This window comes from Salmo salar, chromosome 01, assembly GCF_965601325.2.
Source record: "Salmo salar chromosome 01, fSalSal1, whole genome shotgun sequence".
NCBI lineage: Eukaryota > Metazoa > Chordata > Actinopteri > Salmoniformes > Salmonidae > Salmo > Salmo salar.
The window spans coordinates 4,624,221-4,639,598 of record NC_138291.1 but is presented as its reverse complement, the minus strand read 5'-3'; the positions used below and the strand labels follow the sequence as shown (position 1 = coordinate 4,639,598).

At 45.5% G+C, this 15,378-nt stretch overlaps 1 protein-coding gene across 1 annotated transcript; it reads left to right on the top strand.

Moving 5' to 3' along the window:
- Positions 1-1,483: 1,483 nt before the first annotated feature.
- slc39a9 (solute carrier family 39 member 9) lies at positions 1,484-15,075 on the top strand. Its single transcript, XM_014176859.3, has 7 exons — positions 1,484-2,254; positions 4,447-4,555; positions 6,031-6,237; positions 8,481-8,549; positions 8,689-8,774; positions 11,326-11,460; positions 11,713-15,075. Exons 1-7 carry the CDS (start codon positions 2,153-2,155, stop codon positions 11,947-11,949), a joined length of 945 nt encoding a protein of 314 aa, XP_014032334.1. The 5' UTR covers positions 1,484-2,152; the 3' UTR covers positions 11,950-15,075.
- Positions 15,076-15,378: the final 303 nt, after the last annotated feature.

The window sequence follows — 15,378 nt, the reverse complement described above, 5'->3', positions numbered from 1 at the left end:
TCTGAGAGTCCTTTAGGTGCCTTTTGGTAAACTCCAAGTGGGCTGTCATGTACCTTTAACTGAGGAGTGGCTTCCGTCTGGCCACTCTACCATAAAGGCCTGATTGGTGGAGTGCTACAGAGATGGTTGTCCTTCTGGGAGGTTCTCCCATCTCCACAGAGGAACTCTGGAGCTCTGTCATAGTGACCATCGGGTTCTTGGTCACCTCTCTGACCATGGCCCTTTTCCCCCGATTGCTCAGTTTGGCCGGACGGCCAGCTCTAGGAAGAGTCTTGGTGGTTCCAAACTTCTTCCATTTAAGAATGATGTTACCACTGTGTTCTTGGGGACCTTCAATGTTGCAGAAATGTTTTGGTACCCTTCCCCAGATCTGTGCCTCGACACAATCCTGTCCCGGAGCTCTACGGACAATTCCTTCGACCTCATGGCTTGGTTTTTGCTCTGACATGCACTGTTAACTGTGGGACCTTATATAGACAGGTGTGTGCCTTTCGAAATCATGTCCAATCAATTGAATTTACCACCAGTGGACTCCAATCAAGTTGTAGAAACATCTCAAGGATGATCAATGGAAACAGGATGCACCTGAGCTCAAATTTCGAGTCTCACAGCAAAGGGTCTGAATACTTATGTAAATAAGGTATTTCTGTTCTAAAAACCTGTTTTCGCTTTATCATTATGGGGTATTGTGTGTAGATTGATTAGGACAAACATTCATTTAATACATTTTAGAATAAGGCTGGAATGTAAAAACACGTGGGAAAAGTGAAGGGGTCTGAATACTTTCCGAATGCATTGTAAAAGATGGCGGTGTTCGCAATCTCACGAATAAAGACCTCCTCCAGTTCTGTCATTATTGAAAGAGACTGTGATAATACCTCACATCTAAAAATAAGGATACTTAATGTTAGATCCCTCACTTCCAAGGCAGTTATAGTCAATGAACTAATCACTGATCATAAACCTGATGTGATTGGCCTGACTGAAACATGGCTCAAGAATGATGAATTTACAGCTTAGTCTTGACAGATAATCCTCACATTTTTTGGTGACTTCAATATTCACATGGAGAAGACCACAGACCCATTTTAAAAACGATATATATCTAATCTCCCATTCCTCTCATTGTTTTTGTCTAAAGCCGTTCACTCAGCCATAACTGGCCTCACTTCCAGCACAATAAGTGGCGTCAACCCAATCTCAAAGAAGATGAAATAGACATTTGTCATCATTAAGTTCCAAGAAAACTTCACCATGGGCTTGTAAGATGTTGTGTGGAAATGTATTATCATTGAGCAGCTTATCAAAATTATATGGACAACTTCTGGCACTTAAATGGTAATTTAACAATTAAAGTAATCGTCCACTTAAACGGTTATACCTTTTTATAGACGTAAATAGATCGGTTTATGTAACGTCTGACGTGTCGGTCCACAGAGTCAGTGAAGACACGTTTACGTGGCATGTTTTTGCGTGGATAGTGATGAATACGTTACCCGGAAGTGCTACATTTCATCCGCAATGAAGATGCTGGCTTGTTGGCAAAACATTTCAAGCTAGCTATATATAAACAAAAATATTAATAATAATAGCCTACTGCAGGTAGCTAGTTTTAATTTAAAAAAATTGTGATAACAAATAGCTACGTTGGAGAGTACGATGTGGGCAATACGCTATGAATTACAACTTGAGATTGTCTGCTAGGCTAACTCTGCTAGCCGATGGTGTTTAGATTTCTGCAAAGTAAGGATCAGACTAGTTAGTTAGTTAGTTAGCTAGCTAGCTAGATTTACATGTTTGCATAACAAACCGCGTTTAAGATCAATAACTTGGAGCCTATGTACATCCTTTGAAAGTCACCAGAAATGATTTAGCTAACGGTTATAGCCGAACTGACATGGCTGTTAGACCTCTGTGCAGCTAGCTTTAGCTAGAATTGCGACGTCTTTTCGTTTGATCATTGCTTTGTTTACACTTGGAGTTATTTGCCTAGCTAGAGCCTCAGCACGAACCACAATTCGTGTCTAGTAAGCAAGCTGAAGAGCAACAAAAACTCTGAACACTTGAACCGAGCCAGTTAGTTTCTGGTTTAGTCTTGAGTTCACGCTAACTACCATTAGTCAAGCGAATTGTTGCTAGCAAAGCTGTAACTATGTCTATCGACGACTTCACTTCGATCAGCCTGCTTTCCCTGGCCATGTTGGTGGGGTGTTATGTGGCTGGAACCATTCCTCTGGCTGTCAACTTCTCAGAGGTGAGTAGTACTCAAACTACAACATTGCTTAGAAACAGAGAAAGTTCTACTTGAAATGAAGTCAACAGCTGTTAGTCCCTAGCTAATTACTGAGATTACAGTGCTCATCAATGCACAATTTGTTTAAAACATCAGTGACAGTGGTTTTTTGGTCAAACTAGTCAATTTGAATGTATTCTAACGTTCACATACAATTTGACATATTCAGTGATGTGAGGTAACTAATCATGTGAGGCCGAAGTTCATGGTTGGAATATTGATCCCTGTCCAGGTTGTTCTGTAATGCTGCTGAACCCTCCGTCCTGGTTGTTCTGTAATGCTGCTGAACCCTCCGTCCGGGTTGTTCTGTAATGCTGCTGAACCCTCCGTCCTGGTTGTTCTGTAATGCTGCTGAACCCTCCGTCCGGGTTGTTCTGTAATGCTGCTGAACCCTCCGTCCTGGTTGTTCTGTAATGCTGCTGAACCCTCCGTCCTGGTTGTTCTGTAATGCTGCTGAACCCTCCGTCCTGGTTGTTCTGTAATGCTGATGAACCCTCCGTCCTGGTTGTTCTGTAATGCTGCTGAACCCTCCGTCCTGGTTGTTCTGTAATGCTGCTGAACCCTCCGTCCGGGTTGTTCTGTAATGCTGCTGAACCCTCCGTCCTGGTTGTTCTGTAATGCTGCTGAACCCTCCGTCCTGGTTGTTCTGTAATGCTGATGAACCCTCCGTCCTGGTTGTTCTGTAATGCTGCTGAACCCTCCGTCCTGGTTGTTCTGTAATGCTGCTGAACCCTCCGTCCTGGTTGTTCTGTAATGCTGCTGAACCCTCCGTCCTGGTTGTTCTGTAATGCTGCTGAACCCTCCGTCCTGGTTGTTCTGTAATGCTGCTGAACCCTCCGTCCTGGTTGTTCTGTAATGCTGCTGAACCCTCCGTCCTGGTTGTTCTGTAATGCTGCTGAACCCTCCGTCCTGGTTGTTCTGTAATGCTGCTGAACCCTCCGTCCTGGTTGTTCTGTAATGCTGCTGAACCCTCCGTCCTGGTTGTTCTGTAATGCTGCTGAACCCTCCGTCCTGGTTTTTCTGTAATGCTGATGAACCCTCCGTCCTGGTTGTTCTGTAATGCTGCTGAACCCTCCGTCCTGGTTGTTCTGTAATGCTGCTGAACCCTCCGTCCTGGTTGTTCTGTAATGCTGCTGAACCCTCCGTCCTGGTTGTTCTGTAATGCTGCTGAACCCTCCGTCCTGGTTGTTCTGTAATGCTGCTGAACCCTCCGTCCTGGTTGTTCTGTAATGCTGCTGAACCCTCCGTCCTGGTTGTTCTGTAATGCTGCTGAACCCTCCGTCCTGGTTGTTCTGTAATGCTGCTGAACCCTCCGTCCTGGTTGTTCTGTAATGCTGCTGAACCCTCCGTCCTGGTTGTTCTGTAATGCTGCTGAACCCTCCGTCCTGGTTGTTCGGTAATGCTGCTGAACCCTCCGTCCTGGTTGTTCTGTAATGCTGCTGAACCCTCCGTCCTGGTTGTTCTGTAATGCTGCTGAACCCTCCGTCCTGGTTGTTCTGTAATGCTGCTGAACCCTCCGTCCTGGTTGTTCTGTAATGCTGCTGAACCCTCCGTCCTGGTTGTTCGGTAATGCTGCTGAACCCTCCGTCCTGGTTGTTCTGTAATGCTGCTGAACCCTCCGTCCTGGTTGTTCTGTAATGCTGATGAACCCTCCGTCCTGGTTGTTCTGTAATGCTGCTGAACCCTCCGTCCTGGTTGTTCTGTAATGCTGCTGAACCCTCCGTCCTGGTTGTTCTGTAATGCTGATGAACCCTCCGTCCTGGTTGTTCTGTAATGCTGCTGAACCCTCCGTCCTGGTTGTTCTGTAATGCTGCTGAACCCTCCGTCCTGGTTGTTCTGTAATGCTGCTGAACCCTCCGTCCTGGTTGTTCTGTAATGCTGCTGAACCCTCCGTCCTGGTTGTTCTGTAATGCTGCTGAACCCTCCGTCCTGGTTGTTCTGTAATGCTGCTGAACCCTCCGTCCTGGTTGTTCTGTAATGCTGCTGAACCCTCCGTCCTGGTTGTTCGGTAATGCTGCTGAACCCTCCGTCCTGGTTGTTCTGTAATGCTGCTGAACCCTCCGTCCTGGTTGTTCTGTAATGCTGCTGAACCCTCCGTCCTGGTTGTTCTGTAATGCTGATGAACCCTCCGTCCTCTCTGTCTTGTCCTGCAGGAGAAGCTGAAGCTGGTGACGGTCCTGGGAGCAGGGCTGCTGTGTGGTACTGCCCTAGCTGTCATCATCCCTGAGGGGGTCCATGCCCTGTATGAGGAGGTCCTGGAGGGTGAGACTCAGGCAATATTCCAAATGGCACCCTATAATCCCTTTATAGTGCACTACTTTTGACCAGGTCCTATGGGGTTATAGTCAAAAGTAGTGCACTATGTACTATGAGCACAGATCGAACAATGAGACAGATATTTCACCGAATCTGAGTCATCCGCTTGGCGTTTCCTCTCACTACCAAATATGGTGGTGAGAGGAAGCCCAGTGGTCGGCAGTGGCAGAAGATGGAAAGAGGTGAATTTTGACCGACATTCTGCCAATTTTTTTTCATTGATGAAACATTTGATCTCAATACAGTTTTCTGTTCCCAAAACTAGAAATTATTACAAACAGAGTGGACTAAGTTTTGTAGACTTTACCCTTTGCCGAAGTGTTTTTTTAATGACGTTGTTTAGGAGTGCAAAGGCGAATTTAGTTACTGTACACGTGCACTTCAGAGTAGGCGTTCCCTAACGGATATATGCAAATGCATGCTAGAACGCGCCAATAGCATCTCGCTAGCTCGTGCTTGGCTCTGCCCAGCTTGCTTGTTCTGCCCAATATGACTTATTTGTTCCTATTGGAAAGGACAGTCTGTAGTCTATTTTGGGTTAGTTATAAAAAAACGCTAGCAAGCCCAAGTAGGTAACACTGAGGACATAGTGAAGTGTATCAGGGTTTCCATTAGCCGGGTAAATGCTGTCTTTTGACCCCCCTCCCCCCCACTTTAATAATAATTAAAACCCAATACATAGGTTAGGGTCTGAATCTATTCTATGGGTTAGGGTCTCTGAATCTACTGTCTAGGTTAGGGTCTCTGAATCTACTGTCTAGGTTAGGGTCTCTGAATCTACTGTATGGGTTAGGGTCTCTGAATCTACTGTATGGGTTAGGGTCTCAGTCTCTACTGTATGGGTTAGGGTCTCTGAATCTACTGTATGGGTTAGGGTCTCTGAATCTACTGTATGGGTTAGGGTCTCTGAATCTACTGTATGGGTTAGGGTCTCAGTCTCTACTGTATGGGTTAGGGTCTCTGTCTACTGTATGGGTTAGGGTCTCAGTCTCTACTGTATGGGTTAGGGTCTCTGAATCTACTGTATGGGTTAGGGTCTCTGAATCTACTGTATGGGTTAGGGTCTCAGTCTCTACTGTATGGGTTAGGGTCTCTGAATCTACTGTATGGGTTAGGGTCTCTGAATCTACTGTATGGGTTAGGGTCTCAGTCTCTACTGTATGGGTTAGGGTCTCTGTCTACTGTATGGGTTAGGGTCTCAGTCTCTGAATCTACTGTATGGGTTAGGGTCTCTGTCTCTACTGTATGGGTTAGGGTCTGTCTCTACTGTATGGGTTAGGGTCTCAGTCTCTACTGTATGGGTTAGGGTCTCTGAATCTACTGTATGGGTTAGGGTCTCTGAATCTACTGTATGGGTTAGGGTCTGAATCTACTGTATGGGTTAGGGTCTCTGAATCTATCTGTCTTTACTGTCTGTGTAGGTGCGCACCACGCCCCTGGCCAGGTGAAGGGGGTGGAGGTGTCTGAGCCCAAGGAAGGTGTGGATGCAGCTCTGGGGGTCAGTGGGGAGCACAGCCACAGCCACGAGCACCTCCATGCCTACATCGGGGTTTCCCTGGTCCTGGGGTTTGTCTTCATGCTGCTGGTCGACCAGATAGGAAGCGCACACGTACACAGCAGTGCTGACGGTCAGTCTGGCAACAGCATGTGTGTACACACACACACACACACACACACACACACACACACACACACACACACACACACACACACACACACACACACACACCCCCCCGCAATAACAGTCAGTATGGGTGGAGCTCACCACTCTCAGGGCCTGTTTCCCAGACACAGATTAAGTCTAGTAGTCCTGGACTAAAACAAGTTCAGTGGAGAATCACCATTGAAATGTATTTTCAGCCCAGTTCTAGGATTAATCAGTCCGGGAAACCGGGCCCACAAGGTTATACTTTATTAGAGCACGATTTGTCCATGGGAGTAGTCTGTCTGATTTGTCCATGGAGTAGTCTGTCTGATTTGTCCATGGGAGTAGTCTGTCTGATTTGTCCATGGAGTGGTCTGTCTGATTTGTCCATGGAGTGGTCTGTCTGATTTGTCCATGGGAGTGGTCTGTCTGATTTGTCCATGGAGTGGTCTGTCTGATTTGTCCATGGAGTGGTCTGTCTGATTTGTCCATGGAGTGGTCTGTCTGATTTGTCCATGGAGTGGTCTGTCTGATTTGTCCATGGAGTGGTCTGTCTGATTTGTCCATGGAGTGGTCTGTCTGATTTGTCCATGGGAGTGGTCTGTCTGATTTGTCCATGGAGTGGTCTGTCTGATTTGTCCATGGAGTGGTCTGTCTGATTTGTCCATGGGAGTGGTCTGTCTGATTTGTCCATGGAGTGGTCTGTCTGATTTGTCCATGGGAGTGGTCTGTCTGATTTGTCCATGGAGTGGTCTGTCTGATTTGTCCATGGAGTGGTCTGTCTGATTTGTCCATGGAGTGGTCTGTCTGATTTGTCCATGGAGTGGTCTGTCTGATTTGTCCATGGAGTGGTCTGTCTGATTTGTCCATGGGAGTGGTCTGTCTGATTTGTCCATGGGAGTGGTCTGTCTGATTTGTCCATGGAGTGGTCTGTCTGATTTGTCCATGGGAGTGGTCTGTCTGATTTGTCCATGGGAGTGGTCTGTCTGATTTGTCCATGGGAGTGGTCTGTCTGATTTGTCCATGGAGTGGTCTGTCTGATTTGTCCATGGAGTGGTCTGTCTGATTTGTCCATGGAGTGGTCTGTCTGATTTGTCCATGGGAGTGGTCTGTCTGATTTGTCCATGGAGTGGTCTGTCTGATTTGTCCATGGAGTGGTCTGTCTGATTTGTCCATGGGAGTGGTCTGTCTGATTTGTCCATGGAGTGGTCTGTCTGATTTGTCCATGGGAGTGGTCTGTCTGATTTGTCCATGGAGTGGTCTGTCTGATTTGTCCATGGAGTGGTCTGTCTGATTTGTCCATGGAGTGGTCTGTCTGATTTGTCCATGGAGTGGTCTGTCTGATTTGTCCATGGAGTGGTCTGTCTGATTTGTCCATGGAGTGGTCTGTCTGATTTGTCCATGGAGTGGTCTGTCTGATTTGTCCATGGAGTGGTCTGTCTGATTTGTCCATGGGAGTGGTCTGTCTGATTTGTCCATGGAGTGGTCTGTCTGATTTGTCCATGGAGTGGTCTGTCTGATTTGTCCATGGAGTGGTCTGTCTGATTTGTCCATGGAGTGGTCTGTCTGATTTGTCCATGGAGTGGTCTGTCTGATTTGTCCATGGAGTGGTCTGTCTGATTTGTCCATGGGAGTGGTCTGTCTGATTTGTCCATGGGAGTGGTCTGTCTGATTTGTCCATGGAGTGGTCTGTCTGATTTGTCCATGGGAGTGGTCTGTCTGATTTGTCCATGGGAGTGGTCTGTCTGATTTGTCCATGGAGTGGTCTGTCTGATTTGTCCATGGGAGTGGTCTGTCTGATTTGTCCATGGGAGTGGTCTGTCTGATTTGTCCATGGGAGTGGTCTGTCTGATTTGTCCATGGGAGTGGTCTGTCTGATTTGTCCATGGGAGTGGTCTGTCTGATTTGTCCATGGGAGTGGTCTGTCTGATTTGTCCATGGAGTGGTCTGTCTGATTTGTCCATGGAGTGGTCTGTCTGATTTGTCCATGGAGTGGTCTGTCTGATTTGTCCATGGAGTGGTCTGTCTGATTTGTCCATGGGAGTGGTCTGTCTGATTTGTCCATGGAGTGGTCTGTCTGATTTGTCCATGGGAGTAGTCTGTCTGATTTGTCCATGGGAGTGGTCTGTCTGATTTGTCCATGGGAGTGGTCTATCTGATTTGTCCATGGAGTGGTCTGTCTGATTTGTCCATGGGAGTGGTCTATCTGATTTGATGTGTGTTTAGATCCAGAGTCTGCGAGGGTTGCCAGCTCAAAGATCACCACCACTTTGGGACTAGTTGTCCATGCAGCAGGTAAGATGGCTTCATTATACTCCTATTCTATAATGTTTCAGACCAAGATGTTTTTAGGAAGAAGAGAGAGTGGGAAGGCTTGTTGGTGGATTTATTATTATTATTATTTTATATTTATTTACAATACTCTATGTTCCAGCGGACGGCGTGGCTCTCGGAGCAGCAGCTTCCACCTCTCAGACCAGTGTACAGCTCATTGTCTTTGTGGCCATCATGCTTCACAAGGTACAGTGAAAACAATAACAACTCGTTCATCTTCTAGTCCATGTTTTGTTTTTAACGGTTTGTGTGTTTTCGTAACAGATGGTCACTGTGTTGCTTAACAGAATAACTTCCATCCTCACGAACCCACGCTATGACAGCATTCTAAACTTCCATCCTCACGAACCCACGCTATGACAGCATTCTAAACTTCCATCCTCACGAACCCACGCTATGACAGCATTCTAAACTTCCATCCTCACGAACCCACGCTATGACAGCATTCTAAACTTCCATCCTCACGAACCCACGCTATGACAGCATTCTAAACTTCCATCCTCACGAACCCACGCTATGACAGCATTCTAAACTTCCATCCTCACGAACCCACGCTATGACAGCATTCTAAACTTCCATCCTCACGAACCCACGCTATGACAGCATTCTAAACTTCCATCCTCACGAACCCACGCTATGACAGCATTCTAAACTTCCATCCTCACGAACCCACGCTATGACAGCATTCTAAACTTCCATCCTCACGAACCCACGCTATGACAGCATTCTAAACTTCCATCCTCACGAACCCACGCTATGACAGCATTCTAAACTTCCATCCTCACGAACCCACGCTATGACAGCATTCTAAACTTCCATCCTCACGAACCCACGCTATGACAGCATTCTAAACTTCCATCCTCACGAACCCACGCTATGACAGCATTCTAAACTTCCATCCTCACGAACCCACGCTATGACAGCATTCTAAACTTCCATCCTCACGAACCCACGCTATGACAGCATTCTAAACTTCCATCCTCACGAACCCACGCTATGACAGCATTCTAAACTTCCATCCTCACGAACCCACGCTATGACAGCATTCTAAACTTCCATCCTCACGAACCCACGCTATGACAGCATTCTAAACTTCCATCCTCACGAACCCACGCTATGACAGCATTCTAAACTTCCATCCTCACGAACCCACGCTATGACAGCATTCTAAACTTCCATCCTCACGAACCCACGCTATGACAGCATTCTAAACTTCCATCCTCACGAACCCACGCTATGACAGCATTCTAAACTTCCATCCTCACGAACCCACGCTATGACAGCATTCTAAACTTCCATCCTCACGAACCCACGCTATGACAGCATTCTAAACTTCCATCCTCACGAACCCACGCTATGACAGCATTCTAAACTTCCATCCTCACGAACCCACGCTATGACAGCATTCTAAACTTCCATCCTCACGAACCCACGCTATGACAGCATTCTAAACTTCCATCCTCACGAACCCACGCTATGACAGCATTCTAAACTTCCATCCTCACGAACCCACGCTATGACAGCATTCTAAACATCCATCCTCACGAACCCACGCTATGACAGCATTCTAAACTTCCATCCTCACGAACCCACGCTATGACAGCATTCTAAATTTCCATCCTCACGAACCCACGCTATGACAGCATTCTAAACTTCCATCCTCACGAACCCACGCTATGGCAGCATTCTAAACTTCCATCCTCACGAACCCACGCTATGACAGCATTCTAAACTTCCATCCTCACGAACCCACGCTATGACAGCATTCTAAACTTCCATCCTCACGAACCCACGCTATGACAGCATTCTAAACTTCCATCCTCACGAACCCACGCTATGACAGCATTCTAAACTTCCATCCTCACGAACCCACGCTATGACAGCATTCTAAACTTCCATCCTCACGAACCCACGCTATGACAGCATTCTAAACTTCCATCCTCACGAACCCACGCTATGACAGCATTCTAAACTTCCATCCTCACGAACCCACGCTATGACAGCATTCTAAACTTCCATCCTCACGAACCCACGCTATGACAGCATTCTAAACTTCCATCCTCACGAACCCACGCTATGACAGCATTCTAAACTTCCATCCTCACGAACCCACGCTATGACAGCATTCTAAACTTCCATCCTCACGAACCCACGCTATGACAGCATTCTAAACTTCCATCCTCACGAACCCACGCTATGACAGCATTCTAAACTTCCATCCTCACGAACCCACGCTATGACAGCATTCTAAACTTCCATCCTCACGAACCCACGCTATGACAGCATTCTAAACTTCCATCCTCACGAACCCACGCTATGACAGCATTCTAAACTTCCATCCTCACGAACCCACGCTATGACAGCATTCTAAACTTCCATCCTCACGAACCCACGCTATGACAGCATTCTAAACTTCCATCCTCACGAACCCACGCTATGACAGCATTCTAAACTTCCATCCTCACGAACCCACGCTATGACAGCATTCTAAACTTCCATCCTCACGAACCCACGCTATGACAGCATTCTAAACAAACAAAATTATTTTCAGTAACAACAAAAAAAAGATGAACAAAACAGATAAAAGGAACATCTATGAAGTAACAATTAGAAAGTAACCAATCAATGCTCTTATAAAGTTCAGTTGTCATTGGTCTGTATGTTAAACTGTCTGCCCCCCCCCCAGGCCCCAGCTGTGTATTTGAAACCTGTCTTTCTCCCCCCCCCCCCCCCCCAGGCCCCAGCAGCCTTTGGCCTGGTCTCTTTCCTGATGCATGCTGGTCTAGAGAGGAACCGGATCCGGAAACACCTGCTGGTCTTCGCCCTGGCAGCACCTGTCCTCGCCATGGTTACTTTCGTAGGACTCAGCCAGGTCAGTTAGCCCAGAATGCTACTCTGCCCTCCCACTACTCCTGTCCCCAGCCCATAGAATGAAATGACGGCCTGAGATAACATGCTACATTTTAAAGTGGTCGACTGAGTGGAATCACAGTATTTCTTCCAAATGTTGTTCTCTCTCTCTATGGCTTTTCAAAATGTATTTCACTTTATGCTCCAGTCATGAGAATTGATGCTCATTCTAATTCCCCTGTTCTTTTTCCTTCCTGGTCTCTTCGACCTCTAGTCCAGTAAAGAGGCACTGTTAGATGTGAACGCCACGGGCGTGGCCATGTTGTTCTCTGCCGGGACCTTCCTGTATGTTGCCACGGTACACGTCCTTCCCGAGGTGGGCGGGACCGGACACAGCCACGCTCCTGTTCAGGGGAAGGAAGCGGCGAAGGGACTGAGCAAGGTGGAGGTTGGGGCCCTGGTTCTGGGCTGTCTGATACCACTGGTGCTGTCTGTTGGACACCAGCACTAGACACACACACACACACACACACACACACACACACACACACACACACACACACACACACACACACACACACAGCTACCAGACATACAGGAGACCCAGAGGGGCGAGAGGAGAGAAAGGGTATAGGAAGGAGGAGGTTTAGAAGGAAAGCAGCCAAAACAGACATCGCTTATGTCTTATTTATCTTTTCTGTGACTGTTGATTGGTCGGAGTGGGACAACGACCTGCGACGGGATCAAAACCATTTAAACCTGGAAGACACAGAGATGATGATGTCATAATAACAGCAGCCTTTTTTTCTACACTCTACGAGAAGTGATGTCTGTTGATACTGTTGACAAGAGACTTGTATGTGTTTTATTGTTGTTTTTATACATTTGATTTGATTTTTAGCTCTAGGTAAGGTTGTACAGATAAACAAGAGAGTTGGATCATGGCCGTATCCTGTTTCAGTGATACAGATGAACTGTCTGACTGTCTCCTGAACTCATATTAATGGGAACATTTTTTGTTGGAAGACTTGGGCTGTAAGAAATGTAAAGACCTTATATTGTGACATCTTGCAGTAAAAGTAAAAAATTTTTTTTTTTTTTTTAAATCAGTGGTTTTCAGACACACTATAATAACTTTGCTCTTATTGTAAGATGCAATGTGATATTTATTTATGTTCTTGCTAGTGGAATCCGGTTAACTATTGGGAAGTTTTACATGTAAGTAGTTACATTTCTATTACTTTTGATCTTACCTAATGGTCACTTATATATCTGCTCTACTAGTAATATGAAACGTCTGGGAGAAATGTGTCTGTAAGACTGATTTCCACAGACCCTAACCCTTGATAACTGAAAGTTAATGACTGTCTTTGCTTCAGCCACATAAAGGAACGCTTGCCCCAGGATCAGCCTCAAAATGATACACCGAAACATCTAAACCTTTAACAGCCATTCTTTCTTTCACATTTAGTTTGGTTGTTTACCCCCGGACCTGCTTTCCTGGTACAGGAAGTGGAGCCATGATTGTGGAGTAGAGTGAGGTTGCCACTATATATACTGATCTTTGGTCAGTTTTGTGTTTTCCCCTCCCACGAATTTTAAGGTGAAAGCTCAGCCTAAATCTGATCTTTGGTCAGTTTTGTGTTTTCCTAGGTCTGTACCTAGGGGAAACATCACTCCTGAGCGATGATTGTATGGAGACAAAATGGCTACTAGTCTTTTTGACGACGGTGGTGGTGGTGGGCAAATAGACTAGTAGTTGTTTTGTCTCCATACAGCATGTGAGTAGTCTTTGTACAGTATATGAGTAGTCAGAGAGACATATTATAATGAACTCTGAATTGAGAGACCAGCATTATGGAGTGTAGGGAGACAGACAGACAGACAGACCGACACAGACAGACAGACAGACCAGCAGGCAGGCAGACAGACAGCTTTGTCTGGACCACTTAGTTCTCATCTATCAAATCAGATGTTATTAGTCACATGTGCCGAATACAACAGGTGTAGACTTTACAGTGAAATACTTACTTACAAGCCCTTAACCAACAATACAGAGTTAAAAAGTAAGAAAAAAATCGCAAAGTAAGAGAAGGAAATGGTAACACAATAAAAAGCAATAACAAGGCTATATACAAGGAGTTCCATGTCAATGAAGTGGTAGTTGAGGTAATATGTACATGTAGGTAGGGGTAGAAGTGACTAGGCAATCAGGATAGATAATAAACAGAGTAGCACCAGTGTTGGTAGTTGAGATAATATGTACAGTTGAAGTCAGAAGTATATATACGCCTTAGCCAAATACATTTAAACTTGGTTTTTCACAACTCCTGACATTTAATCCTAGTAGAAATTCCCTGTCTTAGGTCAGTTAGGATCACCACTTTTATTTTAAGAATGTGAAATGTCAGAATAATAGTAGAGAGGGATTTATTGCAGCTTTTATTTCTTTCATTACATTCCTAGTGGGTCAGAAGTTTACATACACTCAATTAGTATTTGGTAGCATTGCCTTTTAAATTGTTCAACTTGGGTCAAACGTTTCATGTAGCCTTCCACAAGCTTCCCACAATAAGTTGGGTGAATTTTGGCCCATTCCTCCTGACAGAGCTGGTGTAACTGAGTCAGGTTTGTAGGCCTCCTTGCTCGCACACACTTTTTAAGTTCTGCCCACACATTTTCTATAGGATTGAGATCAGGGCTTTGTGATGGCCACTCCAATACCTTGACGTTGTTGTCCTTAAGCCATTTTGCCACAACTTTGGAAGTATGCTTGGGGTCATTGTTCATTTGGAAGACCCATTTGTGACCAAACTTGAACTTCCTGACTGATGTCTTGAGATGTTGCTTCAATATGTCCACATAATTTTCCTCCTCATGATGCCATCTATTTTGTGAAGTGCACCAGACCCTCCTGCAGCAAAGCACCCCCACAACATGATTCTGCCACCCCCGTGCTTCACGGTTGGGATGGTGTTCTTCGGCTTGCAAGCCTCCCCCTTTTCCTTCCAAACATAACAATGGTCATTATGGCCAAACAGTTCTATTTTTTGTTTCATCAGACCAGGGGACATTTTTCCAAAAAGTATGATCTTTGTCCCCATGTGCAGTTGCAAACCTTAATCTGACTTTTTTATGGCGGTTTTGGAGCAGTGGCATCTTCCTTGCTGTGCGGCCTTTCAGGTTATGTGGATATAGGACTCGTTTTACTGTGCATATAGATACTTTTGTAACTGTTTCCTCCAGCATCTTCACAAGGTTCTTTGCCTTGACGGCTGCGTGGTCCCTTGGTGTTTATACAGATGAACATGGTACCTTCAGGCGTTTGGAAATTTCTCCCAAGGATGAACCAGACTTCTGGAGGTCAACAATATTTTTTCTGAGGTCTTGGCTGATTTCTTTTGATTTTTCCCATGATGTCAAGCAAAGAGGCACTGAGTTTGAAGGTAGGCCTTGAAATACATCCACAGGTACACCTCCAATTGACTCAAATGATGTCAATTAGCCTATCAGAAGCTTCTAAAGCCATGACATCATTTTCTGTTTAAAATCACAGTCAACTTAGTGTATGTAAACTTCTGACCCACTGGAAATGTGATGCAGTGAATTATACATTAAATAATCTGTCTTTAAACAATTGCTGAAAAAATTACTTGTGTCATGCACAAAGTAGATGTCCTAATCGACTTGCCAAAACTATAGTTTGTTAACAAGAAATTTGTGTAGTGGTTGAAAAACGAGTTTTAATGACTCCAACCTAAAGTCTTTGTAAACTTCCGACTTCAACTGTACATGTATTTAGGGGTGAAGCGACTAGTCAATCAGGATAGATAATAAACAGAGTAGCAGGAGCGTATGGGAAGAGTGTGAAAGTGTGTGGCGTCAACATGCATTTGTGTGTGTGTGAGCGTATGTTGTGAGTGTCGGTGTAGTATGTGTA